The 20,399-nt window shown below is 52.5% G+C and overlaps 10 protein-coding genes across 10 annotated transcripts; 5 read left to right on the forward strand and 5 right to left on the reverse strand.

Annotated features, from left to right (window-relative positions):
- Positions 1-585: 585 nt before the first annotated feature.
- Positions 586-2,331, reverse strand: N7462_007807 (uncharacterized protein; the record flags this gene model as incomplete). The annotated part of the gene is made up of 7 exons (XM_057079525.1): positions 586-1,155; positions 1,229-1,347; positions 1,410-1,446; positions 1,502-1,630; positions 1,692-1,941; positions 1,999-2,090; positions 2,161-2,331. The coding sequence occupies 7 exons, from the start codon at positions 2,329-2,331 to the stop codon at positions 586-588; spliced, it is 1,368 nt and encodes a 455-aa protein (XP_056932195.1).
- Positions 2,332-2,895: 564 nt separating this feature from the next.
- N7462_007808 (uncharacterized protein) lies at positions 2,896-3,402 on the forward strand (the record flags this gene model as incomplete). Its single annotated transcript, XM_057079526.1, has 2 exons — positions 2,896-3,150; positions 3,190-3,402. The coding sequence occupies 2 exons, from the start codon at positions 2,896-2,898 to the stop codon at positions 3,400-3,402; spliced, it is 468 nt and encodes a 155-aa protein (XP_056932196.1).
- Positions 3,403-3,650: 248 nt separating this feature from the next.
- Positions 3,651-5,092, forward strand: N7462_007809 (uncharacterized protein; the record flags this gene model as incomplete). Its single annotated transcript, XM_057079527.1, has 8 exons — positions 3,651-3,801; positions 3,866-4,031; positions 4,089-4,299; positions 4,355-4,421; positions 4,477-4,679; positions 4,730-4,765; positions 4,820-5,022; positions 5,077-5,092. The coding sequence occupies 8 exons, from the start codon at positions 3,651-3,653 to the stop codon at positions 5,090-5,092; spliced, it is 1,053 nt and encodes a 350-aa protein (XP_056932197.1).
- A 592-nt stretch (positions 5,093-5,684) lies between these two features.
- On the reverse strand, positions 5,685-7,724 carry N7462_007810 (sorting nexin 1; the record flags this gene model as incomplete). The annotated part of the gene is made up of 6 exons (XM_057079528.1): positions 5,685-5,834; positions 5,896-6,498; positions 6,567-6,947; positions 7,015-7,505; positions 7,577-7,636; positions 7,691-7,724. 6 exons carry the CDS (start codon positions 7,722-7,724, stop codon positions 5,685-5,687), a joined length of 1,719 nt encoding a protein of 572 aa, XP_056932198.1.
- Positions 7,725-8,236: 512 nt separating this feature from the next.
- On the reverse strand, positions 8,237-9,125 carry mde1 (methylthioribulose 1-phosphate dehydratase MDE1; the record flags this gene model as incomplete). Its single annotated transcript, XM_057079529.1, has 3 exons — positions 8,237-8,348; positions 8,416-8,891; positions 8,973-9,125. The coding sequence occupies 3 exons, from the start codon at positions 9,123-9,125 to the stop codon at positions 8,237-8,239; spliced, it is 741 nt and encodes a 246-aa protein (XP_056932199.1).
- A 625-nt stretch (positions 9,126-9,750) lies between these two features.
- Positions 9,751-11,641, forward strand: clxA (calnexin; the record flags this gene model as incomplete). Its single annotated transcript, XM_057079530.1, has 4 exons — positions 9,751-9,873; positions 9,947-10,360; positions 10,436-11,089; positions 11,150-11,641. The coding sequence occupies 4 exons, from the start codon at positions 9,751-9,753 to the stop codon at positions 11,639-11,641; spliced, it is 1,683 nt and encodes a 560-aa protein (XP_056932200.1).
- Positions 11,642-12,487: 846 nt separating this feature from the next.
- N7462_007813 (CoA-acylating methylmalonate-semialdehyde dehydrogenase) lies at positions 12,488-14,366 on the forward strand (the record flags this gene model as incomplete). Its single annotated transcript, XM_057079531.1, has 3 exons — positions 12,488-13,187; positions 13,247-13,884; positions 13,950-14,366. The coding sequence occupies 3 exons, from the start codon at positions 12,488-12,490 to the stop codon at positions 14,364-14,366; spliced, it is 1,755 nt and encodes a 584-aa protein (XP_056932201.1).
- Positions 14,367-15,344: 978 nt separating this feature from the next.
- N7462_007814 (uncharacterized protein) lies at positions 15,345-16,281 on the reverse strand (the record flags this gene model as incomplete). The annotated part of the gene is made up of 4 exons (XM_057079532.1): positions 15,345-15,467; positions 15,539-16,000; positions 16,111-16,152; positions 16,228-16,281. 4 exons carry the CDS (start codon positions 16,279-16,281, stop codon positions 15,345-15,347), a joined length of 681 nt encoding a protein of 226 aa, XP_056932202.1.
- A 370-nt stretch (positions 16,282-16,651) lies between these two features.
- Positions 16,652-18,245, forward strand: N7462_007815 (uncharacterized protein; the record flags this gene model as incomplete). Its single annotated transcript, XM_057079533.1, has 3 exons — positions 16,652-16,690; positions 16,740-16,799; positions 16,863-18,245. 3 exons carry the CDS (start codon positions 16,652-16,654, stop codon positions 18,243-18,245), a joined length of 1,482 nt encoding a protein of 493 aa, XP_056932203.1.
- Positions 18,246-18,559: 314 nt separating this feature from the next.
- N7462_007816 (dolichyl-P-Man:Man(7)GlcNAc(2)-PP-dolichol alpha-1,6-mannosyltransferase) lies at positions 18,560-20,355 on the reverse strand (the record flags this gene model as incomplete). The annotated part of the gene is made up of 3 exons (XM_057079534.1): positions 18,560-19,959; positions 20,023-20,295; positions 20,346-20,355. 3 exons carry the CDS (start codon positions 20,353-20,355, stop codon positions 18,560-18,562), a joined length of 1,683 nt encoding a protein of 560 aa, XP_056932204.1.
- Positions 20,356-20,399: the final 44 nt, after the last annotated feature.

Consider the following 20,399-nt stretch of genomic DNA (forward strand, 5'->3'; position numbering starts at 1 on the left):
TACAATATACACATATATCATTTGTGAACTACCGCGCATGCATGCATGTCCTTCATTTTTTTTCTATTTACCGTCGTAAACTTCGTAGCGGTATGTCCTTTCCACATGGTCATCTCTCAATCCCTTCTGTCCAGGACCATAAGTTCTCTCATGCATGCTTACGTTCTCCTTTCTTGGGTGCATGTATGCCCCTCCATCAGAGTCTGGGGACAGGGAGCTTAAAAGCATCTCCAAACGGGCCCGGGAGTTGTATATAGCCAACATCAACGCCATCCAGCGCGGACATTCGGACCCATCCCAGAAAGTATGACTGTGCTTGCAATTTGCAATAGGATGTAATTTAAATATGGTTCGACAGAATCACCAAGGGTATTACTCTTATTTGATTAAATTTGCTGCCAAAACATTCATCCTTCCAGACTTTACTCCCAGTGCAGTCTTTTCAGCTCTATAGCTCGAAGTCTTAGAAAAATGAATGCCGCGAGGATCACCACAATGCCACTATCCGTGGGAAAATGTTTACGCATGCAGATATTGAAATATTCATTTAAATTAATTGGTGTTTTTCACAGAATACTACCGTATCTAAATTTTACTCCGCCGGAGCTGGAGTACCCCATTTATTTGGCTTTGATCGTTGACTTTATTCAAGGATTCACTTAGCTCAATTCTTTCTTCCGACTGATATTGCTCCAACACAGCAGCAAAAGCAGTTTCAACATCATGCTCTGATAGCCACTCGGTGTTTGGACGATTCTTCATCCTAGCAACCAGGTCAAAATCCTCTTCCTCCTCAGTCGTTGGGACGGACTTTCTGTTTTCGATCTGGTTATGTACGATGCGTAATAAACGAGCCGTGTGCGGCTGTCTTGTCCTACTATACAACCCCAATGCCTCGCGAATATCTTCAGACGAACAAGGAGCCGCAGAAGATTGTTGAAAGACGTGTTTGAAAGCGAGACCAAGAGCAAGGGAGTCATCGAGTGCCAAGGAGCCTCCGGCAGCAAAAGCACCGCCGTGGGCATGCGCCGCATCGCCAATAAGCGTCACCCGGGAACCGAAGACCCAAGTTGGCAGAGCATCGCCGGCAAAGTTGGGATAGAGATTGGTTGAAGGGGTGAGCTCTGTGAGAGCTCTAACCGTGGGGTTCCAGTTCTATCAAAACGAATCAGACTGGTTAGCGGTATGCGGGAAAAAAAAGGCCAGGAGCTCAATGAATAATGCCTACCTTATATCTCTCTCTCAAGAATTCGACACTCCCTTGCTGGTCCCATGCAATTGTTCTCTCCAGTTCTCCAGCTGTGCGGGGGTCATCATAAGCACCGACGGTAGTGTATTGCCTCTTGCCTATACATAATAGGCTTAGTATACACCAATTTCACTCATGCATAAGCGTGTTTCGCACTTACCAAGCCGAGATGCAAAAAAGTTGTCTCGCGGGCCCCACTACCGGTCAAATTAGCATGAGTCGACATAGCTATGGAGCATGATCATGGCATACCCAATGCATTGAATCCACAGGTAAGTTCGGAATTTTGCCCTCGACCAATGAAGCGTCAAAAGTTGCCCGCATGAATACTTTGCCAGTGAATCGTAGTTTGTAGTCTGGAATGAATGACTGTCTCACAGGCTACGTGAAGCATAAAATTTCAGCACTAGCACCAAAGCAACGGAAGTAGATCTGGACATACCGAGCGGATTCCATCTGCCCCAATCAACACATCACCGTGTGCGCTGCTTCCATCTTCAAAATAAAGGGACACTCCATCTTCCTTGCCCTCTGCTCGTGAAACTCGTTTTCCTAAGTGAATGGATTCTCGAGACACATGGTCTAACAATGCCGCGTGCAAATGGCCCCGATGAAAGCGAGTAGTATGATGACGAGGATTAGGCACATCCGTATGGGTGTCGACTGAGATGACTTGGTTTGTTTTCCAATGCCTGTCAGGCTAATTAGTCTAGTGATCTGCTATCAAAATATTGAGAGTCTCGAGTCACCTGAAGATTTGGGGAATTCCACTCGGCCCTCTATAACCGACCTCCTCGGTCAGAGCACTATTTACCCCAAGCTTCTCGAGAGTGCGCATTCCCTGGTTCAATTAGTATCTTTCGACAAAAGAGGTCGGGATAATTCCCTAGGGGGGGCCCTTGGAAGTTTACATTTGGACTCAGCGCAATACTGGCTCCGATCTCGTTGAGCTCGGGAGCTTGCTCATATAGCTGTATATCCAGCTTCGAAATTGATGAGATACGCGCGAGAGAGATTGCTGTCGCAAGTCCCGCAATCCCAGCCCCCGCGATCAGAATTCTGAGCGGCTTATCCTCTGCCATCGTATTTATCGTGTTGTTGCAATATCGTGAGATCTACGTCTGAGCAAGGCTGCGATTAAGAACCAGCATTCAGGCTGAGATCCAGGTGGCTTTTGTAGATCGGACGATGGCCGAATTGAACAAGGATAGACAAGGGTGTACAACCGTATCGCGACCATCTGCGACAAGCACGTCAGCCGTGCAGATTTGATTGGACCCCGCGATGGCGACTTCAGGCGTGCTTGTGGCACCGACTGACGTGGATTGTCAACTTTGGAGTCCAGGTTCGGCAGTTGAACGAGCCATCGTCCACGAGCTTTCCGTTAAGGTGATTCGCTTGATGGCAAGAGGAATGTATACCTGATCTCGGAAGTACCGACGGGGTTGAAATCCGGCAATGCGATCAAAGGCGAGGGGACATATCGATATTGCGCAATCGGGACCCATGGCAAAACGATAGCGCTGGGAACTATTCTGAGAATGATAAGTATCAAACAAAAGCCCCACCGATGGGGGGATGCAAAGGCTTTTACAGTGGTTGTGGCAGAGAATCGTGCCCTCATATAGTTGCAGGGACCAGGGACCATGGTTTCACAGTCCCTCAAACCGGAGATTGCGGCGACCGTCCAAGCCAAGGAAGAAGGACCGAAGGTGACTGATCTCGACCATGCGCCTAAGTTGCGGGATGAGTTTGCAGATGAAAGCTTCAAGTTGTTCTCGAAGATCCAAGTCGCCGATCCGACTCCCGAAGAAGCAAGACAGATCCGAAAGAAATGCTTATGGCGAATCCTCCCATTCCTCTGCATCGGATACCATTTGATGTATGTGGACAAGCAAACCGTACGTATTGTTATTTTCCTCTTTCCATCAAATTTATAGCTCTCGTGGATCTCGTGTATAACAACATATACGCAGCTGGGGAGCTCTGCGATTCTTGGGATTATGGATGATGCGCATCTAAATTCAAACCAATACAACTGGTTGTCTTCGATCTTCTATTTCGGCTACTTGTTAGCAGAGTGGCCCCAGAACTGGGCTTTGCAGAGATTTCCTGTTGCGAAATGGTTGGCCGGAAATTTGATCATCTGGTAAGATTTGCAACCTCGTTGATCCCGAAGATTGTCCTCGGCTGTTTTTGCAAGACCACATAGCATATTGAGCACTGAGGTTTTCTTTCTTTGGGGGTCTTGCATCCATGAAAATAGCAGCCAGCTAATAGATTATCAGGGGCGGCATCACCATTTTGCATGTTCCATGCAACAATTTTGCCTCTCCTTTTTGTCGTTCGATTCTTCCTGGGACTAGCGGAAGCATCTATAGTTCCCGCTTTTCTGCTTTCCATGTCAATGTTCTTCACATATGGTGAACAAGCTGTGATGATGCCTATTATGTGGTCTATTGGGAATGCGAGCCCTATCACCTCAGGTCTTTTGTCATACGGCGTCCTGTGGATCGAGACTGGGAACTTTGCCCCCTGGAAATGGTTCATGGGTGTGTTGATCTCTCCTTCTTGTTGGTGGTCATCCTGATCGAGTATTACTAACGTCCTAGACAGTGATCACTGGCACGCTTACAATCATCTTCGGAGTTTTCGTCTTTCTGTTTTTCCCTGACAGCCCTCTTCACGCCAATTTTTTGACTTATGAGGAACGAGCGAAAGCCATCCTTCGAATCAAAGAGAACAACTCTGGCATAGAACAGAAGTTGTTTAAGAAATACCAGTGAGACAATTCTCGTTCATCCCGATTTCTTCATTTCTGATCTTTTGAATCTATCAGATTTATTGAAGCGCTCAAGGATCCCAAAACATGGCTCTTCTTTCTTCACGCCTGGTCCCAGGAAATGGCCAACGGAATTACAAACCAGTATTCTTTGATCATCAACTCGTTCGGGTTCTCGGTCCTGCAAACGACCTTACTTGGCACGGTTACTGGCATCGTGTCATTCTTCTCTCTTGCCGCGGCGGCAATTGCACTATACTACACTGAGGTATGTTGGTTCTGAAAAAAGACCTTCGAAGATTATGGGCGCTAAGAAGAGTCAGAACTCTCGAGCTTGGATATCTCTTGTCGCGTACATCCCTGGCGCTTTGTCTAGTATTCTTTTATTAGGTTGGTCGCTGCACATTTACGGCGAGCAAATTTACATATTAACAATATTAAATAGCGCTGCCATGGTCGAATCGATGGGGTCTCATCAGCGGAATCTGGATTCGCTCTACAACTGGAATCCCCTATGCTGTGGTGATGATCTGGGCGGCCAACGCGTCAGCAGGACATACCAAGAAGACCACCGTCATTGCCCTGTATCATATTGGATACGGCTTGGGGAACATCATCTCGCCCCAGCTTTTCCGACCGCAGTGGAAGGTTAGTGATTCACATTCCATGATAGGGCCAGTATTGATCAAGTAATAAAGCCTCGATACCGACCAACATGGATTATTCTGCTGGTGGTAGGTTTGGATCTCTCATGGCCCACAAAATTTAACTGACACCTACCTCACAAGGTTGCTGCAATTCTTCCTTCAATAGTCATCATAATTCTGCGCATTTATCTGAGCCGCGAGAATAAACGCCGTGATCAACTCGAAGCCGCCAAACCAGTCACAAGCAATGGGATTGTCGAAACCCTCGATTCGGATGGGAGCTTGGTGACTCGGGTTGTAGACAATAGTCAAATGGATTTGACAGATAGGGAGAACCTGAGATTGTACGTTTGAATGCCCCTGGAACCGAAAATTATTCATCATTAACCGGTCGTCAGCCGATACGTCCTTTAATTGCTGGGTATGCCACGCCATTATCGAGAATTTTCTACTGGACCTCGATGCCTAGATCTATCATATGCACGGTGTCCCCAAAATTTGCCGACACTTCACACTATCATGGACGGTGTATTATAGACGCCCTTTATATTAGTCAAGATAGGGGAGATTTAAGAGTGTTTACTACTTACGGACGGTATATATGGGATTGACAAGCAACTTAGGACTGATTCCATCCGCCAACATGCTGCCTCCCTCATTCTTCGAGCTTTAATTATTATAACAGTTTAAGTCTAGAAGCGCAGAAGAGCGGTTTTCGAGACATCTAGAAACACACAATTGTTCATAACCATTTGATTTTCTGTGATAATATCGGCTACAGCATGCGAAAAGTGGTATTTGAACGGAAATTCTGGATCACAAATGGAAGGAGAAGAATTGAGCTGAGGGCAGTCATCGTGTCCTAGCCCATGGCAATACATAGATATGGAGTCGGGTAGAAGGATGACCTAGAAAATACAAAGGGAGGGGCTAGGTCGTGTGCCAATTTGGCAGGTTCTGGGTCGAGTTGGTACATTAGAGAATCCGAGATTTAGGGCCGACGTTATCATGCTTCATCTTCAGTGGCAGGGACAGACTCGTTCGGTCCGGGAGGGGCGCCACCAGTCCCACCGGTAGCTGGTTCGGAGGCATAGTATGACACAGCATTCTCTTCGGAGTCTAGCTCCAGAAGGAAGGTTTCCCAGAGCTCGATGAGCTACGATTATTGTAAGCAAAAATTTCGTCATGGTATCACGAATTGTGTTCATCCCGCTTACCTCTTTTTGAGCCTCAACTGCACTTTCAAGGAAAGTTTCCACTCCAGACTTAAAGTCCTCCACCTTCTCCTTCTCGAACCGCTGTAGCTCATTGCGCATCAAGCGACCCATGTCATCAAAGAGCAGTCTGGTCTGGTGAACCTTGCGCTCGGCATCAGCAACATCAGCATTGACTTGGTTCAGTCGGTCTTGCTGGGTCTTGCCCTGCCTCAGCAGCTTCTCTTGTGTGTTCTTGCGTTTCTGGAGATCCGATTCTGCGGCATGCCATGTATGGAAAGCCTTCTGTCGTTGAGAAAAAGCTGTCTTCACACTGCCAATCAAGCGAATATATTCATCAATGGTGATTCCTAGTGTCAGGACATCTTGTTGGGCTTGGCGTTCATAAAGTTCTTTAATTCGTAATTGTAGCCCTGAGAGGCTGTCCAGCGGCGACGCCAGAGCCGGAGACAGCTCAACGGCAGCAAGAGCATGCAGTGAGCTTGAAAAGTCTCCTGCAGCATCGGAAAGACCTTTCCGTTGAGCCACCACGGTGTCCATGGATTTCATTAGCGCCTTGAGTTGATTCTCTAATGCGTCCAGGTAAATCTTGCGGTCGTGGAACCACTATTAGAAACCCAAAGAGTCAGTAAATTTGGTTGAAGAGGTCTATGAGACAATTTCCTTGAACTTACATCGTCATGCTCCACAAACTTGCCTCCGCCTCCTACAGAAATACCAAATGAGCTCAACATACCCTTGCTTTGGCCGAGGTCAGGCTCCCGATTCTCCTTATTCTTAACATCAACATTGAACGCTTCGCTTTCAAGGAATATCTTCAGATCAGCATCATGTTGGAGAATTGGGTGGCCCGCGATCTTATTCAACATTCGTTCAAGAGCAGCTCTTCGTGATTCGACGAAATTCGTGTCAAAGCGACCCACGGCCTGCTTCTCGGGAGGAGGCGCCACGACTACGCCCGGGTTGTTATTGTGCAAGGAGTTGTAAAGCCACAAGAAGTCACGGTATCGGCGGCTGACAGTAAACTCAGGTTGGCGGTAGGCTTTGGAGGTCGTCTATTCACATATGTCATTAATTTGCTGTCCGCTGATTGCGAGATCACGTTATGAGAGCGGACAGTACCTTTGTTCGAACTTGGTAAACGATGTGACTACTCGTCAGATCGCCGACTTTATGCGGATCTCCGACAATGATCTCAAATGTTGGTTTCGCGGCTTGCTCTACAGTCATACTAGGTTGCGACTGTCGCCTCGGCCCCTCAGCCTCCACGGCGGGCTGGACAGGCGGGGGGCCGCGGAACCCTGCACCATCCTCCTCCAAGTTGACCGAGTCGGCGAAGCCAGTTCCGCCAGGTATTTGCGAGAAAGCTGGAGCCGGCTGAGGACCACGTGCGGCGAGAGACTCTTTTTGAGGAGGAGCGGGCGCCTCGTCATTTGGCGTGGCACCTATATCGGGGGTGGCTTCTCCTAGCGGGCCAAGCGGATCGACGGTATTGTCGACGGCTTCCAAACGTGTCGCTTGTGCACTTATCTTGCGGTTTCCTCGCGGGCCTCGTCTTCCGGGCGTACGAACCTCAGGGCTACCTGCTGATGGCACCACCTGGGCGGCGGGGGCTGCAAGGAGGGAAACGGAGCCGTTAGTGAGGGGTCAATGGAGGTCGAAGGCGTCCAAGGGGTATAGATACCATTGTCCGAGGCGTCCTGCTTCGATGGGGCATGGCTAGTCGTGGACTGGGAGGGTTCATCTGTATCCTACATTAGATCGCAATTTGAAGAGCTGTGGTATCGTGAGTGCCTACCGCCCCACGGGGAGTCTCCAGTATCGAGATCCATTGTTGTCGGTCGGGCGCAGCTGAGAGATGGCAGGAGGTGGTATCAAGAAATTCGGATCAAATATGATGCATCAATGTAGGTTCAATCCAAACACTGGGAGGAGGCAGGGAGACTTGGAAGGTGGGAGCTGGCAGCTGGCAGGCTTGCGGTTGAGGTGGAGGATGATCCGCGCTCTCTTAGTCACTCACGGGACCTCGCCCAACTAACTACAGGTTAAACCCCGACGGTCTAAAAGCTCCCGAGCTCTTCTTTTGCTGTTCTTCCAAACCTCGCGACTTAAGATCTACATTACCTGGCGAGTGAAATGTGCTGAGATTTGCTCCACATATCTTTGCTACATTTTTTGGGATGTTCTTCTACTTCATAAAATTGACTACAGTGAGGCAGTCAAACAACATTCATACGTCACATCGTCTCGGTTCGGAGCTCTATAGGGTTGGTCAACAGCTATATTCGCATTCCCAATGCCTGTCCCTGCAAAATTTATTTGCATGCAATACCGGTGCTCGGGTTTATTTGACCCATGGGAGGCCCAGCTTGTGCATCTCGACGGCCAGCTTAAAGAGGTAATCCAAACTCTCGCATTGGGTCTTTGCCTTGGCAACGTTGTCGCCCCAGACGTAACTGCAGCATGAGAATTAGCGGGTTGAAATCAATCGTGGCGATCAGATGATTGCAGGCTCTCTCTTACATTCCGTGTCTCCGAACAAGCACCGCATAGGTGTCGGGGTACTTGTTCATAGCCGCTTCCAGGCCACTGGTCAGATCCTCCTCGAACGCGGTATTCTCAATGATGGGAATGCGCAAAGTATCATAATAATCGTGCATGCCCTTGCCCTTGCCGCGGGGAATGCCCTTGATCTGCTCAATGGTGCTAATCTCGAAGCAGGCGTCGGGTCCCTTCTCCCGCTCCACCAAGAGCGTCACCAGAACGGCCCATTGCGAGTGGGTGTGGATACAGCAGCCAGCGCCATGCTCAAAGGCTGTGAGAAACAGCGGCGTGCATGCGGATGGGTTAAGCTTAAGAGGCCTGCGGATATAATTGCGCTCCTCGGCGGGATACTTCTTGGTCGGCCATTGTAGCACGAAAATGTTCTCGGACTTCATGAGCTCCTTCTGAACGCCAGAAGGAGCAATGAAAATGTGATCACCATGTCGGATGGAGGTCTAGTCAATGTCAGTCGGATGATATAGAGCATGCGCGTCTGTACGCTGTTAGCGAGGAGTTGCCGGAGAGGTTCGACTTACACCTCCGCCCGTGCCGGTGACCCATCCCCAGTTATAGAAGTTGCGGCACAGTGCTGGAATGAGATTCGCCGGGTGCTCCGGGTCGGACGACTGCACTAAGTGGTCATTGTTGGAGGTTGTCGCAACGGCCTGCTCGGTAGCGGAGGAGGCCATGGTGGGCTGAGGGGCTGGAGTCAGCATCGGAGCACTGGATAGAAGCAGGGACTTCTTTTCGGAGCCAGGCGCAAGGGCCAGATTGAAACCGCGGAAAGTCGGCGACCAGTTTGCACTTACTTTGAGTCCAATAAACGTCAGCCAAGTGGGTTGATCGGGGGATGGGAGCTGCGCCGGTGTAACGGGCGCAATCCAATAAATCTTTCCGGGCGGGGTGGACTCTGCAGCTCCGCGCCTTATTACTACGCAACAACGGGATTACCTGTGATTTATCCTACGGCAACACACGATGGAAAAAAAGAACAAGCCCCAATGTCTATTGGTCGAGCGTATGACTTTTTTTTCTCTGCTCCATGAAACCTATTTCTGTCGTATCCATCATTTCCCCCGTTTGAGACTCAGATGTTGAGTCGGACATAACTGCGATTCGTATACTTCCATCGAAGGGGATCGAAGGGGACGGCAGCTCCCCGGACTAGTCCCAATTAGGAGCTGCCAGGGAAGAGGCCACCTGGACCTTCTTCGGTCGCGCTCTATATAACAACCGCTGTCTCCTCTCCAACTTTCCCCCCTCCCCTTCCCCGGTGCTGTGCGCTTCCCTTCCTTCCGGTCATTCTTGCTCACCATGCGTTTCAACGCCGCCTTTACGGCTCTGGTCTCCTCGGCCACCCTCATGGGTTATGCCCATGCCGAGGAAGCGGAAGCTGCTCCTGATGCTGCTGCCGCCATTGAAAAGCCCACCTTCACGGTACGAGTTTCCCCTCCCCTCCCCGAACCGGTTCTCGATCGCGTCTCTTGAAATCCTTCTAACCTCCTTCTAGCCAACTGCTCTTAAGGCCCCCTTCCTGGAGCAATTCACCGATGACTGGGAGTCGCGCTGGAAGCCTTCCCACGCGAAGAAGGATGACCCCAAGTCCGAAGAGGACTGGGCGTACGTTGGTGAATGGGCCGTTGAGGAGCCCAGCGTCTTCAAGGCTATCGAGGGTGACAAGGGTCTCGTCGTCAAGAACCCTGCTGCTCACCACGCCATCTCCGCCAAGTTCCCCAAGAAGATTGACAACAAAGGGAAGACCCTGGTGGTCCAGTATGAAGTCAAGCCGCAGAACTCTCTGGTCTGCGGTGGCGCCTACCTGAAGCTCCTTCAGGAGAACAAGAAGCTCCACCAGGAGGAGTTCTCTAACGGCACTCCCTATGTGATCATGTTTGGCCCCGACAAGTGCGGTGCCACCAACAAGGTATGCTTGCCCTCTCCCGAATGTGTTGGACTCTCTCTCCCTTGCACAGACAATTGACAATGCTTTTGCTTCCAGGTTCACTTCATCTTCCGTCACAAGAACCCCAAGACCGGCGAGTACGAGGAGAAGCACCTCAAGACTCCCCCCGTCGCCCGTACCAACAAGGTCACCTCCCTCTACACTCTCATTGTCAAGCCCGACCAGACCTTCCAGATCCTGATCAATGGTGAGACTGTCAAGGAGGGCAGCCTTCTGGAGGACTTCAACCCTCCCGTCAACCCCGAGAAGGAGATTGACGACCCCAAGGACAAGAAGCCCACCGACTGGGTTGATGAGGTCAAGATTGCCGATCCCGAGGCCACCAAGCCCGAGGACTGGGATGAGGAGGCCCCCTATGAGATCCTGGATGAAGAGGCTGAGAAGCCCGAGGACTGGCTGGAGGAGGAGGCCACCAGCATCCCCGACCCGGAGGCCGAGAAGCCCGAGGACTGGGATGACGAGGAGGATGGTGACTGGATTCCTCCCACCGTTCCCAACCCCAAGTGCGCGGATGTCTCTGGCTGTGGCGAGTGGACTCGCCCCATGATGAAGAACCCCGAGTACAAGGGCAAGTGGTCCGCTCCTATGATCGACAACCCTGCCTACAAGGGTCCCTGGGCCCCACGCAAGATTGCCAACCCCAACTACTTCGAGGACAAGACCCCCTCCAACCTGGAGCCCATGGGCGCTGTGAGTACCTGTACCGCTCGACCGATTTGCCCGTGAGATCAATGCTAACGATGCGTACAGATTGGTTTCGAGATCTGGACCATGCAAAGCGACATCCTGTTCGACAACATCTATATCGGCCACTCCGTCGAGGATGCCGAGCAGCTCCGCAAGGAAACATTCGATGTCAAGTTCCCCATCGAGGAGGCTGAGGAAGAGGCCACCAAGCCCAAGCCCGAGAAGCCTGAGCCCGGTACCACCGTCACCTTCAAGGAGGACCCCGTTACTTTCGTCCGCCAGAAGATCGACTTCTTCATTAACCTGGCCAAGGAGGACCCTGTGAACGCCGTCAAGAGCGCTCCCGAGGTTGCCGGTGGTCTGTTGGTCATCGTGCTCACCTCGATCCTGATTATTGTCGGTGCCATTGGTGCCAGCAGCCCAGCACCCGCGGAGAAGAAGGGCAAGCAGGCTGCTGGTGGTGCCAAGGAGAAGACTGGCGCCGCCGTCAGCTCCTCCGCCGACACTGGCAAGGGCGGTGCCACCAAGCGCACCACCCGTTCCTCTGCGGAGTAAAAGAACTCAATGGACGGACAAAAGGGAGGAAGGGCTTCCCTCATAAATCCAAACAATTCTGGCCGCATATTTTCTCCTCCGCGTTGATTCCCTATTTGCCTGTATTTTCCTTGTTTTGGGCTGTTTACATGTGTAGTAGTAGTATTTCTCTAGGTAGTCTGAGATCCACTTCAAAATGGAGAGCCTGGTATACTCCTGCTCATTTATTTTCCTTATTGGGCATGTCGAAGCTTCTTCTGGTTAAACCGATGTCGGGGCTCCATTCAGAGCGTTGGCCTATAGGGAAGGAGAGGACCACTCGTGCTGATGCGGCGGACTTTTCCTCGGAATGGCCTGCCGATTGTAGTGCCTACCACTTGGCTTTCCCTTTCCGTGCTGGGTACACCCCTGGGCCGCCATGTTCAATCGCTGAAAACTGCATTGGCCCTGGCTAATTCGCCAGGCTCCGAATGGAAAGCCCTGCCCAAGAGAGACAGCGCGGTAGGACAGAGTAGATGCACCGAGTCTCCTCCCTCAAATCTAAAGTCCACCTCAACCGACCTTGACGTGAGCTCCGCCAGATTGCGGCCAGCTTCGGCGATTCCTGGTGATCTCTGAGCACAGCGATTGGCTGGCACCGCCGAGCGGAGCTTATCTGCGACTTTCTGGGGAAACCGATCCAGGGCGGTAGGGCAGGGCGGTTTACCTCGGGCCTGGGGTTAGAACCGCCGTGTAACCACGAAGGCAACCTTCTTATACCTCTTCTCGCCACGTCTTCCTGCCCTCGATTTGCGTCTTCTCTCATCCTCTTTTTCTCTCTTCTGACCCTTTCCTGTTGTCTACCCCGTTTCTTTCCTTCACTTCATCATGGCCGCCCGTCGGTCCTTGGCCACTACTTTCCCCGCCCTCCGCTGCCCTCCCCGCACGCCTGTGGTCGCCAGAGCTGCTGGTGTTCGGGCGCTGAGTACCGCCACTCCAATTGCTTGTCTGCCTTCTCAGAGGGCAGTGTCCACTCCCGCGACTCTTTCGGCAGCTCGCCGCTTGCATGCAACTGCCAAGCAGTGTGTCCCCGCCACCACCTCCGCCGCTACCATCGCGACAGACCACGAGCCTATTGCGAACCCAATTGATACGACCAACTTCATTGATAACGAATTTGTGACTTCCAAAGCCACTACATGGATCGATCTTCATGACCCAGCCACCAACAACTTGGTGACTCGGGTGCCCCAGAGTACCGATGAGGAGCTCCAGGCGGCCGTCAAGTCGGCCGAGAAGGCCTTCCCTGCGTGGCGGGCTACCAGCATCATCGCGAAGCAACAGATCCTCTTCAAGTTCACTAACCTGATCCGGGAGAACTGGGACCGCCTGGCTGCCTCCATTACCCTTGAGCAGGGTAAGACCTTTGCTGATGCCCGCGGTGACGTACTTCGTGGTCTCCAAGTCGCGGAGACCGCCTGTGGCATCACCACTCAGATGCCCGGTGAGGTTCTGGAAGTGGCTAAGGATATGGAGACCCGGAGCTACCGTGAGCCTCTGGGTGTTGTGGCCGCTATCTGTCCCTTTAGTATGTTGGATCATGGTCTATTCTCGAACCTGTTTACCGAGATGCTAATTGTCATTCAGACTTCCCCGCCATGATTCCTCTTTGGTGCATTCCTATTGCCACTGTCACCGGTAACTGCTTGGTTATGAAGCCCTCCGAGCGCGATCCTGGTGCCGCTATGATCCTGGCCGAACTCGCCAAGGAGGCCGGCTTCCCTCCCGGTGTTATCAACATTGTACACGGCGCCGCCCGCACTGTGGACTTCATCCTTGATGAACCTGCCATTAAGGCGATCAGCTTTGTCGGTAGCAACCGCGCTGGCGAGTACATCTATACCCGGGGCTCGGCCAATGGCAAGCGTGTTCAGGCCAACCTGGGTGCTAAGAACCACGCTGCCGTTCTGCCCGATTGCAACAAGAACCAAACTCTGAACGCCATTGTCGGTGCTGCCTTTGGTGCTGCTGGTCAGCGCTGTATGGCTCTGAGCACCGCTGTGATGGTCGGCGAGACTAAGGAATGGCTGCCTGAGATTGCGGAGCGTGCCAAGGCTCTTAACGTCAACGGTGGCTTCGAGGAGGGTGCGGATCTCGGTCCTGTCATTAGCCCCGAGAGCAAGAAGCGCATCGAGGATCTCATCGCCAGTGCTGAGGCTGAGGGTGCCACTATCCTGCTGGATGGCCGTGGATACAAGCCTGAGAAGTACCCCAACGGCAACTTTGTAAGCTCATCGCTGCACCTTCTCCCTGTTTCAATGTTACCTCTAACCTAACACTCCTCGTCCAGGTCGGCCCTACTATCATCACCAATGTGACCCCCGACATGAAGTGCTACAAAGAGGAGATTTTCGGCCCCGTTCTCGTCTGCCTGAACGTTGAGACTTTGGACGATGCCATCAACCTGATCAACGCCAACGAGTATGGCAACGGCGCTGCCATTTTCACCCGCTCGGGCTCAACTGCCTCCCGCTTCCAGAAGGACATCGAGGCTGGCCAGCTGGGTATCAATGTGCCCATCCCCGTCCCGCTTCCCATGTTCTCCTTCACTGGCAATAAGAAGAGTATTGCTGGCGGTGGTGCCAACACCTTCTACGGCAAGCCTGGTTTGCAGTTCTACACCCAGCAGAAGACTGTGACTAGCTTCTGGAAGGCCGAAGATGCGATCAGCACCAAGGCGACCGTGGTCATGCCCACTCACTCTTAAAGCGCTATCTTCAAGCGCTATGAATCATACCATTAGGAATTTCTGGTTCCTTTAACTTCCCAATCATGATTATGTACATTTCTTTTACCCCCATGTTGGCCCCCTCAAAATTTGCCCCTTGTCGGCGCGCCTTTATGTTGCAATGAAACGTCTCCCAGAATGCTAGGAGCTTGTTTATAGTCTTGTGGCCTCGACTGTTTTTTTGATCTAATTTTCATAGAGAACACCAAAAATGAAAGAAAAATAAAATATTCTACCCAAAAGTATCCTTTTTCTCTCCGGAGGGGAACCGAACCCGGGCTGTCGACCTCACTGGCGCTATGTATCCGGTACGGACTCCGAATAGCTTCATCTGGGCCGCAGATACATAAAGGGTACCCAGCGTGAGCCAACCTGCAAGTCACCACGATGAACAACTATACGCAACATGCATAAAAAAATTAGCCCCACAACCCAGGACTTGAACCTCGGAATGTACAGCAGGCAGGCTCCTCAACAGACGCCGTCCCCTCTAAAGATCGGCCCCAAGGTGCCAGAGACCCAGCGGTGCTGGCGAACCAGCCACGCAACAGACTTTAGTGCCCACCACCCAAATCGCCACACAAAAGCGTCACGAGATCCCACTGGGGCACAGGGGGTCATTTGGTTCCAAGCATATACCTGTCTGTGTTTCTTATAGCGGCTTTTTGACGTGTTTAGGAAGGGATTGATTGTGTGGCTCAGGGACATAAATATATATCGATGGTGTGAACCCCATTCTACACTTTATACGTCTCCAGAACATGCATCATTCTACTTGTTTGGCCTACTTGGTTGGTATACAGGCTATGACATGCTCTAAACTCAATACCAGGATATCCTAACCAGCAAAAGATCGAGTTGTTCTACAGTCTATTGAATTGTGGAGCAACACGTGTGTGAAGGGTCTCTCGAAGCCCAGCGACATCCATTCCTCATCGCAATGCCTCTTATTCTCTTTTACTCAGCCTTCCGAGCCTGGAAAACGTAGACCAGACGAGCCAGCTCGACTTGTGTACCCTTGATGACAGCAACGCGACGGGTGTGGCGACGCTCTCCCTCGATAATCTCGAAGCCCCAAACCTGTAAAGGGAAAGAAAAGAAAATTAGTACTGCGCTCAGCATAAGGTATCGAATCAAGTTCCACCACATACCTGCTCAGCGGTCCAGCCGTTATTATCGTTTACAACAAAGCTCTGCACGAACAGACCTTCACCCTCACCAAACTCGGCACCCTCATCATCGATCAGGAAGCCCTCCGACGCAGACCCATCGATAGAAACCTCGCCGCGCAGGAACTTCTTGATCCTGGCATCGGAATCCGCCACGCCGACATTCGATTGGATGTCCAACGCGGGGCGCACCTTGCCATCGTCGCCCTTGGCGCCGCGGAAGAACCGTGACTTGCCGTGCAGGGTGCCAAAGATGTTGTCGACGTGATCGCGCTCTTGCCAATCAAGCTTGCGCGCCTCTTTGCTGCCGTTGATTCCACCGGTGATGACCTGGTCCACATCAATGTGGTACACTGTGGAGTCCTCAGAGTCTGCGTACTCGTTCACGTGCAGAGTAACGGTGGCGTAGGGCAGGGCTTTACGGAGGAACCAGCTCATTCCTTGCTATGGGCGTTGTTAGCGGATTCTGTTACGGGTTGTCCTTCCGAGGCCTGATCATAGCTTGGATGTATGCTAACGCAGGCTTGTGAAACATGGGGAAATTGAGTTCATACCAAGGCGAGAATGGGGTCAGTGGGGTCGGACAGGGTAGTGTCCTGTTACGTAGGGATGAGTTAGCCGTGGCATTCAGTGGTAGCTGGTTTGCATCTGTCCTCTTCTGAGACACGAACCATGGTCCACTGCCCGTTCAGGTTCTTGACTGTGATATCGGAAGGGGCGGCCATCTTAGGAGTGAGAGCTATAGGAATGCGGGGTGGTGGGGGAAAGAGGTCAAGCTGATAGATCGAGCGCAACAAGTGCGATTGGGTTTATTTCAAATGTAATTGAGGTCAACAGGAAACTCTGAAAGAAACAGAGGAGAATGTAGCAGATATTACGAAGGCACCGGCTGGTCGTCTCCCTATATACCTTCCTTGGTTGCCCTCGCGCATGTGCTCTTCTCCCGAGGCTGACACGTGCATGCTGATTCAGCGAACCTATGATGTCGTCCCTGGATGCCTGTATGCCTGAGGCGTAAAAGACCTTCCACCTTCAGTAGTATAGATCCCCGAAGTGTTCCATTGTTGACGGTCTGCCACCCCCCACGACAACAGCATGGCATTCAACAAGAAATACGCCGGTCTCCCGGACTTGGTCAGTCAATAATCACCTTTGAAGATGTGTGGTACTAACAGGAGTCCAGGATCCCGCCCCAGATATTTACGAAACCCCTGACCTGACCGACGAAGCTTCAACAGTCCCCGTGAGTTCACACGCCATGACAAAGAGTTGCAGGGCGGTGTATTGACAATTGCGCGTGGTATAGACGGCCACCATCCGTACGGATTCCGATCATGATGATGCCGGCCACCACTCCGACATTGATCGCGAAGGCGTCAATGCCGACCAAGCACGTCGGCACTTCCTAGGTGCTGCGGTCGACGCCCGCGACGTTAACTTCTCCGACAGCATCTCGGCGAAGCGCCAGGCATATCGCAGTAAAGACAAAAGTCGGCGCCACCGCCGAAGACGCGACGATGGCACCGAGGAGGTCGGTGACCTGAGCGATAGCGAAGACGAGTCGCTTGAACGGCGGCTGGCACGTCTGCGGCGAGAAGTTGAGGATCTAAAAATCGAGATGGCGAACCAGTCAGCAGGCGTAACTATCGAGGGTGGTGAAGGTGGCCAATCCGGAACTGCTGATGGCAGCGAAAAAGCAGAAAATAAGGCTCTAGGCGATGGTGTGGCAGAGTTGAGCCGTGCGCTTGATAATTTGCATGCCTCCTCACGAGGAGTTCAGCCGTCACCATACTCGGCTGCTGCCACACTGTCTCAAAAGCTCGACTTGCAGACTATTCCTACAAAGAACAAGGGAGCTCCAGAAAAGGAACAACTGCCAGCAGAGAGCTCGACAACAGCTGCAAGAACTCCTGTGCCACCCCAAGCTGCTGATCCAGCCGCAGGAATCCTTTCTCATGCAGCGGCGTTCGAGAGCCGCTTAGCTCTCCTTGAAGCCTCCATGGGCATCTCCACTTCCTCGAACCCGTTCGTGGGCGATGGCATTAGCGAGCCCGCCCTGCAGCCAGTCCTCCCCTCGCTGGAACAACTAACCTCGCGCCTCTCCGCCCTTACGGGTCTGCTTGTCGGCGCGAACCCAGCATCCGAAAATCCCTCTGTCTTGCCTGGCATGACCACTCCACACCTTGAGGCTCTTTCTACGCGCGTGCGAAAGCTGACGACCGATGCCGAAGCGCTCGCATCCGCCCGCAAACGCGCAAACGATGCCGCCAAAGCGGCTCAAGCCGCTCGCATCACGACTACTAGCTCTGACGCTGACGCCGCCCCGACAACCGAGGCCTCTGCCGCTGCGGATGACGAGCAAGTCGCCAAAATCCAAGCCCTCTATGCCACTCTCCCGACCATCCAGTCCTTACACCCCTTGCTACCGAGCGTACTCGAGCGGCTCCGCTCGTTGCGCGCTTGCCATGCGGGCGCTGCGCACGCCGCAGAATCGCTCAACGAACTGGAAAAACGACACGCCGAGATGTATTCTGAAATTGAGCAGTGGCGCGAAGGCCTGGTCGCTGTAGAGGAGAAAATGCAACAGAGTGAGGCGGTCCTGCGGTCGAACGTCGAGACCGTTGAGCCCTGGGTGCGCGACCTGGAGTCTCGCATGGCTCGTCTGGACGGGCCGCCGGGTGGACTGTGAAATATCTATCCCTGCTTCTTTGTTTATTAGCCAAGAATCTATCATCGATTCTTAATACCCCGTTGCATGTACTTCCTTTAACCCGAGTGCCTGGTGCGTTGGTTATTGGAGTCGATATGGGCTTTTCTTTTCTTTCTTCGACCTTTACGGGCATGTTGATACGCTCATCCAATCGAAGTGGATAACTCCATAGCCGTACCCCATGGCTAGAAGTGTACATTGTGATAGTTGGAATAATCACCAAAAAGTACCCTATAAAAATGCCAGCTAGGCTCTCTATATAATATAACACCGCTCTCTCGATCATGATACTATCAAGCTTTCGCCTCCCGGACACGCTTGAGCACCTTGATCCGCGGCCTCGTCTTCACTTCAACCCACCACCCACGCAGAACCGCCTTGCGCGCCATGTCTCGAAGCTGCTCGTACAGCGCCACCGCATGCTCGCCAGCCACTCGCGACAAGATCCACCGTTCGGCACCTCCGCTCGCAACATCGCCAGGCCTTACCACCGAAATCCCCGCAAATCCATCCACGATCTCAGCCGTCTCCCAACGCGAACCCGGGAGCGCGGTCTGCAGGCTCATCTCGTCACTGTCCCGAAAGCCTGGCTCCGCCGACGCCTCAACGACCACGTAGTCGAACTGGTCCCAGAAGGGGCCCATAGCCTTGGTCGTCTGGTCTTCGGTCTTGTCGTAGCGCCATCCTTGTGCGGAGGGGTTCTGCAGGAACCGTGTCACGCCGGTCTGACAGGCTAGGTTACCAAGGTAGACGGACGCCCCAGCGGACGACAATTGCGCGTGGTGCCCGTGTAGCGCATTTAGGGCATGCGCACCGGGGTAGTTGGAAGCTGATGCTGGGAGTAGGACGAGGTTAGAGAGGAAGAATGAGGCAAGGGTGGAGAGGACGAGGAGGCGGGATGCGATCCGTGTGAATATAGACCGGTCCCGACGAGTCCAAAGGTAGCTGGCGCCAAGGGCAGCAGTGGCTGTCAAAATTGGAATGATATAGATGATGAACCGCCATTCTTTGTGAGGCTGGGCGCTGTACAGGGTGACAAAGGCCATGCACGGCGCGAGCAGCGGGAGGATGGGGCGGCGGAGGGCTGGGTGGTAGAGCGCGACGGGAATGGCGAGGAGGTAGGTGAGTGGGTTGAGCAGAAGGCGTGGTAGCGCATTGATGAAGTAGAAGTAGAAAGGTTCGGTGCCCCAGGCAGAAGACTGGCCCTCGACGACGTTGAAGAGAAAAGCATTCAGCTCGGGCCAGACATACGCTTTCCAGAAGATAGAGTCGATGGTCGTGGTGATGATCAGGCCACTGCTGAGGCCGATTAGGCCGGCAATTGTAACGTCGATAAAGTGGCTGCGGCGTACGAGGAGTAGAGACAACGCGATACAGGCGACGAGGAGGGCTAGCTCGGCGCGGAAGACCACGCCTGCGACTGTGAGGAGCACCAGTGATACCTTGCCTGATCTTGTGCCGTTTCTCTGAGGTGAGACTGTTATAGTATCGGGCAAAAGGTACCGCATTGCAATCGTCGTCATTCCAAAAGCGAACATGTTTGATAGCGGCCGTGAAGCATAGTATATCAGATGGAACTGGCTGCTTTGGAGAATGAGATACCAAACAGCAACTGACTGGCCGAAGCTCGACCAGAGGCCGCGGGCAAAGAAGCCCAGCGCAAATGCATTATACAGGCCCAGCATAGCGCGAGCTTGAATTGAGGGTTAGCTTTAGCTTTACATAGATGCTATGTAAAGCCACGGCTAGTACTTACCTAAGATCTGACGATGCACACCCGATAGCGACAGCGTAGTCAGTTTCGGCGACAGTTGTGCGAGCACTGCTGCACCAACTGCAGTCCGAGGCACGGCACCTGGAAATTCGAAATGATCATAATTGTGGCGGTCGATGTCGCCGAACGGAAAGCCGTGGGCTAGGATGTCATGGATGGCCTGGACATGGAAAGACTCCTCGACCTTTGTATACGGCGCGACGAAGAGGTGCAATAGAATTAGCGCCGCAAGAAGCACAGCAAGCAATACCCAAGCTAGAACTGAAGTTAGCTAAGGACTTCATTTAAACGTGGTGTGGACTGACCACATCTCATGGCGAATGCATCGGCAGGCCGTGCAGGTGGTTTGGTTGTTGATC

This window comes from Penicillium macrosclerotiorum, assembly GCF_028827735.1.
Source record: "Penicillium macrosclerotiorum strain IBT 26536 chromosome Unknown utg000007l_segment0_segment0, whole genome shotgun sequence".
NCBI classification, from domain to species: Eukaryota; Fungi; Ascomycota; class Eurotiomycetes; order Eurotiales; family Aspergillaceae; genus Penicillium; species Penicillium macrosclerotiorum.